The sequence below is a fragment of the Solanum verrucosum genome, unplaced genomic scaffold (assembly GCF_900185275.1).
Source record: "Solanum verrucosum unplaced genomic scaffold, falcon-dt-bn FXZP01000180.1, whole genome shotgun sequence".
NCBI lineage: Eukaryota > Viridiplantae > Streptophyta > Magnoliopsida > Solanales > Solanaceae > Solanum > Solanum verrucosum.
In genome coordinates this window covers 1,166,157-1,177,575 of record NW_026020402.1, presented here as the reverse complement: position 1 = coordinate 1,177,575, position 11,419 = coordinate 1,166,157, and the positions used below count along the sequence as shown (strand labels likewise).

General features: G+C 35.0%; 2 protein-coding genes across 6 annotated transcripts in view; one reads left to right on the top strand and one right to left on the bottom strand.

The window, feature by feature from the left end:
• LOC125840252 (malate dehydrogenase, glyoxysomal-like) overlaps positions 1-11,419 on the top strand; it is a 320,744-nt gene that overhangs the window by 122,278 nt on the left and 187,047 nt on the right. The gene's annotated exons all lie outside the window — the stretch shown is intronic.
• On the bottom strand, positions 58-10,440 carry LOC125840256 (telomere repeat-binding factor 1-like). Of its 4 annotated transcripts, none has more exons than XM_049519230.1 (7): positions 10,297-10,440; positions 7,998-8,198; positions 7,564-7,784; positions 6,565-6,649; positions 5,016-5,099; positions 3,808-4,154; positions 58-337 (listed from the first exon to the last, which is right to left on the bottom strand). In XM_049519230.1, coding segments are annotated over exons 2-7 (888 nt in total). In that variant the 5' UTR covers positions 8,148-8,198; positions 10,297-10,440; the 3' UTR covers positions 58-336. The 4 variants fall into 4 exon arrangements, with proteins under 4 accessions (XP_049375187.1, XP_049375188.1, XP_049375186.1 ...); XM_049519231.1 differs by having other exon boundaries at positions 10,272-10,413; XM_049519229.1 differs by having other exon boundaries at positions 7,998-8,210; positions 10,297-10,413.

Below are 11,419 nucleotides of genomic sequence, written 5' to 3'. Positions count from 1 at the left end.
CACAACATAATCAATCTTTTGAAACCTTGGTTCACCAAAAGTTCGTGGATCAACGGCAATTCAACTAAGCTCATTTTTTACAGCCACTTGGGACCAAACCAGAGTTAAGAGGGAAAAGGTACAGTTTTTTAAAGGATATACAAATTGCTTGTCAACCACCAAAAAGAGGACGACTAAACTCCATTTGCCTATAAACTTCATTATGACCACAATGCTATATTTAAGATCACTAGCAATGAAAGAAATCTCCACATTTACAGCTCTATCCACATATCAACAATAAATTGCCAACTGTACTGAAGATGAAAACCCTAGCGATAGATCCAGATAGTGCCATCTGCATAAACAAGGAAAGATTTCATAAATAAATTACATTTTAGAAAGCAGCTTCGTTAAGGTTTTGTTGTCACGCAACTTAGCTTAAATCAAGTTGAAATCAACCATTGGTTGTGATAATACATATTGCCGAACTTTTTGGTAAAGACAACATATTGAGAAACTTCAGAAGTACAAAAAGGGTAAAAATTCAGAACCTACGGGAGTAAACACAACATTGCACTACCTTGTATTGGAAGAGATACCAGTATTTCAGAAGGCTGAAAACATTCCAGCCTCCAAATCAAGCAAATGTGATAGAATTTTAATATGATGTGTGCTAGTAGCACTTAAAGCGGTATATCGCCATTCAATATTGAAAACTTACAGCAACTGCATGAAATTGCCTATCCACTATGCAATATGGACCTACACTATATACAATGCCAAATGATGAGTCAAATGTCTAATTTGAGCATATGTGCATCTAGCAATGTTGCCTTCATGCAAGTTTGTGTAAACCTGTGTGCTCATACAAAAAGAAGAGCTTCAAGTTTTCATCAATCCCTTGCAAAAACTATATATTCAATAGTTGCAAAACCCCCATTTTAGAAATGATCTCTTGCAGTTAACAAAATTTCAGATAACCAACTTTCTACAGACCAAAGTTAATGGAGTGCTCCTCATCCTCTAATTAAACAAAATGCAGGTAAACTATTAAACATTAGAGAGGAAATTTGGTGCATATAAGTTCTAGATGACCTTAAATATATCATGTTAAAACACAGATTTTGATGACAACCTAACTCCATAACAGAACTTCAGCAAATACGGACCAATATACTAATCAAAGACAAAATAGTTTCAATGAATTAAACCCTGGCCCAGAAAAGGTGACCAGATAAAAGACTGACCAATTTTCTATTCATTTTGAGGTGAATTTATTTGTTTTATGGAAATGAAACTTTAAAGATTTAGAAACTACAGGAATGCTGTTTAAAACATAATCTGAAATCAAAAAGTAAAAAAGGTAAAAAAAAAAAAAACGAAAAAATCTTAATTTTTTACTCAAAAAATTCAGTAGTAAAGGAAACTACTTTTGGCTCTCCACCAAGTAAGCAGGTCAATTTTTCTAGGGAAAAGGGGAGTAGCTAAAATTAAATTACATTTAAACATCAGATTACACTAGGTAGTGTGCGCCGTGTGCATACGACACAGAGAGAGAGAGAGAGAGAGAGAGAGATTTAAACGAGTAGATTGTTGAAAGAAACAAGTGCTCTTGGTTCTTCCAACTGGACAGGGACGGATTGAGGATTTAAACTTGATGGGTTCAAACATTACGGTTTATAACACTGAACTAATTTTACTTTCAGAATTATGGGTTCATATTTAGTATTTGCTAAATTTTAGTGGGTTTTCACACGTGCACACACATGTCTACTCCATGTAAAAAATAATGGAATTGGATGAACTCAATGCTGGCATGTGTCCCAGCAACCAGATAAGGTTCTGCAATTTGTATAAGGAAAAACATTTGATAACAATATGATTTTATATAGTCTGAAAGCAAATCCTCCTTTCTTTTCCATCCAAGTCTTTGAACTTACCAAACTGATTATTATATTGTTGCTCATATTTCCCAGTGTTAAACCTGGTTTACATTAATTAAAAGGCATGTGGAAGAGCAGTAGCTTAAGGGACTATGAGAAAAAGAAAGTGCATGCCAGAAGCATACGTACTCTTCTTTCTCCAATACTGAAATAATAACAACAACAAACACAATGTAATCTCATAGGTGGGGTCTACAGAGGGTGGTGTGTAGGCAGCCTTAGAGGCTATCTTCAATAGACCTAGGCTCAAGTAAAACATATCAAACTCAAGTATGGAAAAAAAAATACAATAATGAAGAAATCATGCCAAAATGAAATTCACAATAACATAATAAATTTCTTGTAAATTATTCTTGTAGGTCTTAATAGCAAATCCCCAGTTCTTCTCCACTCCATTATTAGAACTTCCGTATATAAATAATTAAAAGAAGGCATTGACAAACAAAGTACCAACTACCAAGGGATAATACGAAATGGAGAAATATCACAGAATCTATACATAAGGGTGGTCATGGAATACTAGAAGGGTGTATCTAATACGATTGTATGGGATCTTTCAGTCTAGAGGCATTAACCTATATATAACTTTTAGAGGGATCTACAGTCAGTCCTAAGTTACTGGAATTTCACTTTATCTCTAATATATGGCAATTCTTCTAATGCTTATGGCACTAGCTGCTCTAGAAAAGACAGGTGTCACACTGTCACTAATTCATATTAGGTAGACTAACTGTCTTTAAAACTTATAGTTCCTAGCAGAGGCGGACCCACACCTATAAATGGGGGTGCACGTGCACCCGTCAACTTCGGAAAAAATCATGTGTATATATGTATATCCAGTGGCAAACCCAGGATTTTCGTTCAGGGGGTTCGAAAAATAAAAGTATAACCGTGTATATATAAGCCAACAAAACAAAATTTCAAGAAAGTAGTAGTATTTAGTTTTAGTGGCGGACCCTTGAATTTTTTTGGGTTTAAAACCACACTTTTAGCATGTTTTATAAAATAAAAAACTAAAAAAAACGTCAAAAACGGAACTGAAACCTTAAAAAAAAAAAACTGAAACTGAAAAAGAAAAAAATAAAACGCTAATGCAGGGATTTGAACCCTCGACGTAAGGCTTAATTTTCAGGGAACTTGCCACTGGGCCATCTCTTTCTCCTTGTCATTGAGGGGGTTCAAAATATATATATCCACATAAATACAGAAAATTACCTTATATATACAGTGTAACTTTTTGCCGAGGGGGTTCAGGTGAACCCCCTGGAACCCACGTGGGTCCGCCCCTGTGTATATCTATTTTGAGAAACTAAAAGATACTAGGATATAATTAACAATGCACCCATGAGGAGCATGAATGCCCTTGTGTCATTGGTACAAGACAGAAAAATCACCCGTGAGACCAGGGTTCAAATCCAGCTAAAGCCCTTTTCAACTATTTTTATTTTAAGTTCAGCTTAGAGCTCATATTTGAGCTAAAGTAATATTCGTGCACCTGAAGCCTTCAAATACTGGGTTCGCCTCTAGTTCCTAGAGAAGCAAGACTCTCAATTCTCAAAAAACATTACAATGAAAATTGTTGAAAGCAACATAAGAGTTTTAAGGAGCATAAGTTACGTATGATATGTGTGGCATTTTGCACCAAATATTAAACAAAATGAAATATTTTTATTAATGTTTAATATGTCCTCAGACTAGAATTCTAATATTTCCGACAATTTAAAACTTTTCCTTTGTCAATGATATTTTAGCAGTTGGAGAATCACCAGCATAACATCACCTGATAATACAATGTTTTAGAGAATTAATGGGCTCATTGTGGCGTTAGAAGAAGTTTGTCAACAACCACCACGATAAGTTCACTCTTAAAAGGTTAGCTTACCAGACAAGGATAGTCTGATGCTGTAGTGCCTTCGATGCTACTTCAGCAAAGCACTGTGCTGCCTCCGCCTCTGCTTCAAACTCCTCTGCAATCCTTGCTGCCTGTTCTGCATCAGCAATGGCAACTTCAGCCTCTGCAACTGCTTGTGCAGCGGCTGCAGCAGCCTCCTCTGCACTCATGCTCTTCATTTGCTCTAAGTCCGCATCAATCTGTGCTTTAGTCAGTAATCTAGTTTCATTCTTTTCTACCATAGTGGAATCAAGCTTTCCGCCCATAAGCGAAGAGAAAGGGCCTCCCTTGCCATCAGATGATGCTCTACTCGGTGCAATCCCGTAGTGATGCTTTACCTATCAATTTGGATGGAGGTATCAAGATCCAGGTTATGGAACAGACAAGTATATCTATAATTGGGCCGTCCAGTGTCCACAAAAAAGTATTTTTTTTAAATCCCCCGAAAGGAAAAATGGAAATTTGATCATTTACCCATATCACAGTGTTTGTCTGATCCTCTAAGAATGAATATAAAAGAACTGAACAATAGTAAAGTTAAATTCATGCATTAAATGGTGGCAGTTTCAAATCAACTGAAGAATTTTACTCCACAACCAACATCTATGCTTCCAAGCATTGAAATTTTTTAGCATTCTTTAACAAAATTCAAAACTCTAAACAAAGTAGCCACAAGACCACAGTATGAGCTTTCATTTTCTTGGATTCAAGAATACACATTATGATTCAGGAGAGGGTCCATAACTGAACGAGAATTGCATGGCAAACCAAAAAGAATGAATTCAGACATTTCATTCTCTCATTGCTTTATACCTTCCTCACTTAGGCATGATGTGATACTACAAATGGAGCTTAGTGTCAATTAGAAGCACCTTTTAGTTAGAGTTTTGTAGTGTGTGATGAAACTTAAATCTTTGGGGCATGATAATCTGACATCCACCAACTCCTATTCAACATAGCAATAGAAAAGAACCAAATATTGACAAGAAAAAATAAAATACAAGAAGGACAATTCAATCTATGACAGTTTATCTTAATTCTCCTCAGTAATCACTAAACATGATCTACTGATGTTAATGCTACATTAACGTGGAACAGGCATTGCATGTCTTAACATGCAGCAAATGCATCCTCGTTGAACATAAAGAAGGGGTAGAGTGATTTCTGCATCATTTTATACCAGTTTCCATGTTGATTACCTTTATCAGTCTTCCTTTTTCAGTCAACACCTTCAAATTTGCTGCCAACAGTCTTTCAAAGTTTAGAGGTGCCACATACCGCTCCTTTAAACAAAACAAAAGAAATTGTTGAGTTATAGGCATCTAAAGTAATGAAAAGAATATGCCAGCATTTAAAAGATCCATACACTAGTATCATCTAAGTGAAAAATAAGAGTAGAATAAATAAGGATAAAGCAAACTTTTTTTTGGATAAAATTAGTATAAACTGCACTTAAAACTAAAGAAACTTTGCCCAGTGAGCAACTTCAACCTTTACAAGCAAATCCCATCTTAACCTCTGAAAAAGAAGCATAAGCATCTCACTTACATTGGTCTATGTTGAAAACACAAAAAAGTCCCAGTGTACGATGAGAAATTTGACTAGAACACAACACATGGGGAAGAATAATTACCACTACCAATTCCCGGCGACCTTTGGCCATCCCAATGACCAAGTTGGGCCATTTTCCAGTTGGCACATAACCTTTCCCTAGTACATTTTACCAGTTTCCACCTTTTTCCTCTTCTGTTTGATACTTCTTACATAGTTCCGGGTGCTCCGGTTTGTGCAATGAAGATCAAAAGGCATTGCCAACTAGTGAAAAGCCAAGTTACAGAAATTCCAGCATAACTATCAGCTACTAAGATACAAACCGCACAGGCATGTTTAGCTCACAGCAAGTCTTGGCTCCCGTGTGAAATCAGCAACTAAGATACAGACAGGACATGCATGTTTAACTTATAGCAAATTGTTAACATATATTACAGGACTTGCTCAAACAAGGCAGAAAAGCAACTTATATTTATTCTTTTTGTTTTCTTGAAAAATCAAGGAACAATTTAAACTTGTTTATCTGCTTGACTCATTATACCTCAACATCTTTTAGAGTTCTTTGAAAAGAACACGGTAAGGGTCTGCTTCTCCTTCTTGTGTACGAGGCGGCAGATTTTCGTTAGAAGAAAAAAATAAAATTAATACAAATGTCTTGAAAATGTTTAACTAGGCAGAACTTGAGAGCATAAACACGTAGTTTTGTCATCAAAAATTGAAAACATAGATTAAACAGAAGGTGACTCCAATAGTAATTGGTATGATACTTAGGTAAACCAAACATGTCAAGAAAATAGACCTTGACCTAACTCGACCAAAAGCTAACTAAGTAGGGCTTGTCTAAAATCATATAAGAAGATAACAAATCATTCCCTCACCCAATTTGGGACATCCTAACAACGCCCTCCCTCTCCCCACTGCTGGGGTACGCCCAATACTAGACAACATAACATGGGAATCCTGCATGGATACACCAAAAAAAGAAATGGATGACCGTGGGCCTAACTCAACCTCAAAACTAGCTCATCTGGTGAGAATTGCTCAAAACCCATTTAAGAAGACAACAATTTGTTCCCTCAACTAATGTGGGGCATTCTAATACTAATAGCAATATAAAATTAACTAAATCTTAAAAAAAAAATATTAAATCACTTTCTCGGACTTATATCAAATATGCTCAAAATAGGAAAATATTACCTCTATGTAAGAAGAAATTGCATTCCGACTAGATCCACGTGATTCCTTCAATTTGGCTATTGACTCCAGTATAAGATCATCTAATCTACAACCAATGAACAAACAACACAAGTTTGATACATTGTAAAGTGGGTGAGTATTTTTGAGAAGGGAAAAAAGAGGCAATTGTAGAACTAAATTACTCGAATTCCAAACTTGTTATTACAAATTTGAATTCAGACCAAAAGATATAAATCAATCATTTTCAAAAAGCTATATTGCATAGTTGGTAACATCTATCAAGGACTACAAGTATCAATAATAAGAAAATATCAAGTTGGCCACTAAACCTTTTCTATAACAGAGCCAAATGACTTCCAGAACTAAATGGTTTACATTAAGTTCCTTAACTAAAGGAGGGTATTAGATAAGTTAAGTTACCAAGTTCAAAAAACAAAAAATTATATTAGATAACTTACAATTATCCTTTTGATGAAAAATATTACTTTGTGTTTCACTTTGTTTGTCCTAGTTGACTCAGGACGGAGTTTAAGATATCAAGAAGACTTTTGAATTCTATGGTCTTAATAAAGATATTTAAGTACCAAAAATTTCTTTTGAATCATGTGGTCTTAAATATGCCATGTAGGATATGGGGGTAAGGAGTTACTAAATATAGCAAGTGGCTTCTTTTTTAAAGAGAGTAAGAAGGAAAGTAAGACAAACAAATTGAAATGGAGGGAGTATTAATCATTAAATGCATGAAAAGTTGTATCTCAAAATATGCTTTGATTGTTTATTTATTTCTAACAGGGTTTGAGTACTTCACCATCTCAAAATTGAATTGTTAGATATCTTATGGAGTACACTATTTTCTTAAAAAGTGATTTCAGATTCATATAAGTCAATAAATAAAGTAGTATTTTTCTCCAAACACTCTCCCAGCACAACATTCAAGACTAGTTGTAAGGAATCCAAGATTTGAATAAGGAAGATCTAAGTGATCGGTGGCTTAATAACCTTGAAAGTGGTTTTTTTGTGCCAACATCCTTCAGTACATCACCAGTCCCAGTCGATGCAAGAGGTTTAACATCAAGAATTTCTATATCATTCTCACCCACACAGCTAACCAAGGTGTTGTCATCGTGCTTCGGTGTAGGCTGAACACTTTTAGACACAATCTTCCCTCGATGCCGAGATCCCCAACCACTTGCCATGACATGTAGATTCCTCCATTTATCCTGTCCAGGCAAAACTAAGCCCATCAAGGCAACTTTTACTAACCAAAGCAAGCCAGAACGATGGGAAAAAGAAAAGGCAAAACCAGACAGAAGAGACATTGTAGAAACGCATCAATATTGTTACTATGTGAATACATGACATACTCCAGCTGGCTAAACAAGCTTCCAACAGAATGAGAAGACAAGTTTTGATAATGTTGTTCTGTCTAGTACCTTCAAGTCCACATTTGAGCGAGAGCGCAACACAGCAGCAAACTCCGGATCTTTAAGAATGGTGCTCCATTTGCCAACCCCATACTTCGCTACACCAGCTTTAAGGGCAGCTTCTTCTTCTGATGTCCACTTCTGCTTTGGTGCACCCATTAATAGGTTGACAACTCTCTAGCACTGAATACAGAAGTTGAGCTCTCCTATCTACAGAAGCGTCTTCATTATTCAGAACATAAAAGGCTAAGTTGTGAAAAAAGAAAGTAACAATGCCATCGCATAAAGTATTCAAAGAACCTTTAAGGCCGAAACCATCTCAAGGAAACCATACTTTAAAACTACAAAATAGGATGTATTTGTTCTACCTTACTTTTTCTTCTAAAATAGTTCATCATACAAAAAGACAACCCTGAAAGCGTGAAATCGCACCAACACAGTTGTGTCTTTATCATCAGTCCAAACACACAATCAAATACCAACAAAAAGAGTAGGTGAAATAAGCCTTTGAGTACACGCACAAAGTGAAAAGTCATCTTTTCGAGTAAGAAAAATTCTTTCAGTCAAAACTTTTTCCCCAAGGAAGATTACACTTTCATGAAAATTTTGTAAAAGCTTAAATAGGTAAACCTCAAATTAAATTTTTTGGCACTGTTCCAGGCTGGAAGGATAGCACTTTTACGCAATACTGACAACTACTGAAAACTGAGTCAGGCACACCAACACCATCAGTGATATGATCAAAGGTGTACAGAAAAAAAGAAAAGTGAAAAAAAGTCCAATCAGTAGTCGCCACCTCCTTTTTGATCCTCAAAAGAATATTCAACAATATGACTGATCAAAAGAAGAATATTTGAAACTGACCTAACAAAACTTGGTTGACAACTATTTAAGATAACACTTAATTGACAAGGTATGAGAAGCTGTAATACGGCAACCAGCATGTACACTATCTATATTGCAAGTGATGGAAGGACCACCCGGAATTGTCTGAATAGCGGTTGGGAAAACAAATTTGTACCATGACAGTGGCATATGCCCATGTAGCCAGGATTTTAAATAGCATTTTATGCATAGTGAAGCACATTTACAGTTGAAAAAAAATAGAAGCAGCACATTTGCAGCACACAGTCAAACAAACAAGTTGAATGAAGAAACACAATTTATAAAATTTGACTAGAATAAATTTTAGTGTGCCATCTCGGATTGGAAAGCTAAACTCATGTTTCCTTGTCCTACTGGCTGTTTACCAGTGGAACGTCAACTTTAAGGCACTTGCAGTCATACTTTATGCTTTAGTATGGATAATTAGGACTCAATTTCATGACAGTCTTCAATAGATTCGTAGCATTACAAAGGCATCCTTTCCTAGTTTAGAAGCAGCAAATTGAAGTAGAGTATTCAGAGCACAGTTCGTTTAACTTTATTGATCTCTCATTTAGAACTTGAGAACAATTCTGAATTCCATTCAACATGCTTGGAATACTAAAAGAATGTGAGATAACAAGGTTTATGGAACAATGTCTGGAAACACATAGCACCAACTAAAGTAAAATGTTTCACATGGTTGCTAGAGGTTTTGAAGAAAAATGGGAGGATTATAGTATCCAGATGTCAACTTTGTGGGGAAACAGCACAACTATGGAATTTATTTTTTACTCTCACAGACACAAAATCGACTGTGCCTGAGCACAATGCAGATCTGGATTAGAAGAGGTGGACGCAAGTGCCAGAAGGGATGGTGGAAAATCATTCCACATTGCATCTAGTGGACTATGCAGAGAGAGAAATAACAGATTTTTTGAAGATAGGTCCAATTCTATTCATAGAGTAAAATGGAATTGTATTGTATCTCTTTTTCTTTTTGGTGTAAAGAAATAGTTATAGAGTAACTAGAGCTTGTAGATCTGTTAGGCTCTCTGTAAGTAGTTTCTTCCTTATTCTCCAGTATATAGGATATGCTGAGGAATACAACATTACCAGTTTCAGAAAAAAAGAATGTGATCATCTCCAGAACTACGAGATTTTGCTAATTTCAATTTTGTTCCTAAAAAAATTGTCAATTGTTATAAAGCCTTAATTTACTACACAAAAAAATCCAATTGAGACTGCTTTCAGCTAATTCACAAGGAGAAGTAAGATTCATTAGCGGATTTGGTTAAAGTGTCAAAACAAATCAGTCCAAATAATTATACATGCACGAAAAAAATATGTTTTCTCAAGCTTAAAGTTAGAACAATAACATCAGAAAAGGAATCGAAGTTTCTAGAGAGCATAAATAGCCTGGATAGTTCTGTTTGTGTCATACCGGAAGAAAGTGCCGGCGCAGAGTTTGTGACGGTGACAAAAGTAAATCGCCGGCGAACAGAATTTACGCCATTGTTATCCTGTTAATTGACAAAACCACGGCGAACTGTTGAAATTGAAATCTAAGGGACGAGAATGAATTGGAAACCCTAGGGACGAAAAAGAGATTTGCAATAACTTCAGTGAAATTTGCAAGCAGCCCTCGATAGTATCGACTTCATGCCGTAGTCCGTACTAACAAAAAATAATTTTTTGCATAAATAATGTATGTGCTATTGCAATGTTTGATTTATATTATAAAGAAAATTAATATTCACAATTTATGCATACTTAATAAATAAAATATTAAATTTTGTTTGATTAACATTTGTTTATTATATTATGTATGAATTTGTGTATATGATTATAAAATTATAAAATAAAAAATATATTATTAACAATATTGAGAAAAAGTACTTAATAAAAATAAAACAACTCCCAACCTTTTTCTTCTTCTTTTTGGAGGGTACATAAAATTTTAATCGAACTCTCATTTTAAGATTCTTGACGCCATTTTAATAAAATATAATTTCATCAAACAAAGTAATTGACACTAGAGTAAATATTTTTTAATTTTTTTTCATATCTATTAATCAAAGTTATTGAAAAAAAACATTTTCTCTATGCAAAACAAATATCTTAAAAATGAGAAAAATAACTTCCCTAGAACTCCTGGAAAAGAAAACCCAAAAAAAGATAGCATTGAATATTTAACCATCATAAAATCCGCAACTTAGAATCCCTATTAAATATTCATAAAATCGCTGGATCAATTAGATTATAGCCCAACCTTTCACCTGTTACTCCCAAACGTTAGAAATATTAAAACCATCATAAGATCTCCAAGTCAGAATCCTGTTAAAAAATTCAGATAAAATGTGAGATTGAAGAGTATCATATTCATGCACACAAATCAAGAGAGGAAGAGTAAGATTAGGCCTACTTTGAAAGGAGCTAATTAGTGGAAGACTGAAGAGAACCCTGAAAAAAAGGATCGAAAGAAAGAGGGGAAGAGCTGCACAACTATGCTGTGACTGCGAATAAAAGTCGAGTAATACCACGAACTAATACGCAAATGATCAAAA

Coding starts and splice junctions, on each gene's coding strand:
- LOC125840256 (XM_049519230.1), bottom strand. CDS start 8,147: ATGGGTGCACCAAAGCAGAAGTGGACATCAGAAGAAGAAGCTGCCCTT. Junction 7,785..7,997: donor GCTCAAATGTGGACTTGAAG/GTACTAGACAGA, acceptor TTGCCTGGACAG/GATAAATGGAGGAATCTACA. Junction 5,100..6,564: donor CAATTTCTTCTTACATAGAG/GTAATATTTTCC, acceptor TTTTGTTTAAAG/GAGCGGTATGTGGCACCTCT.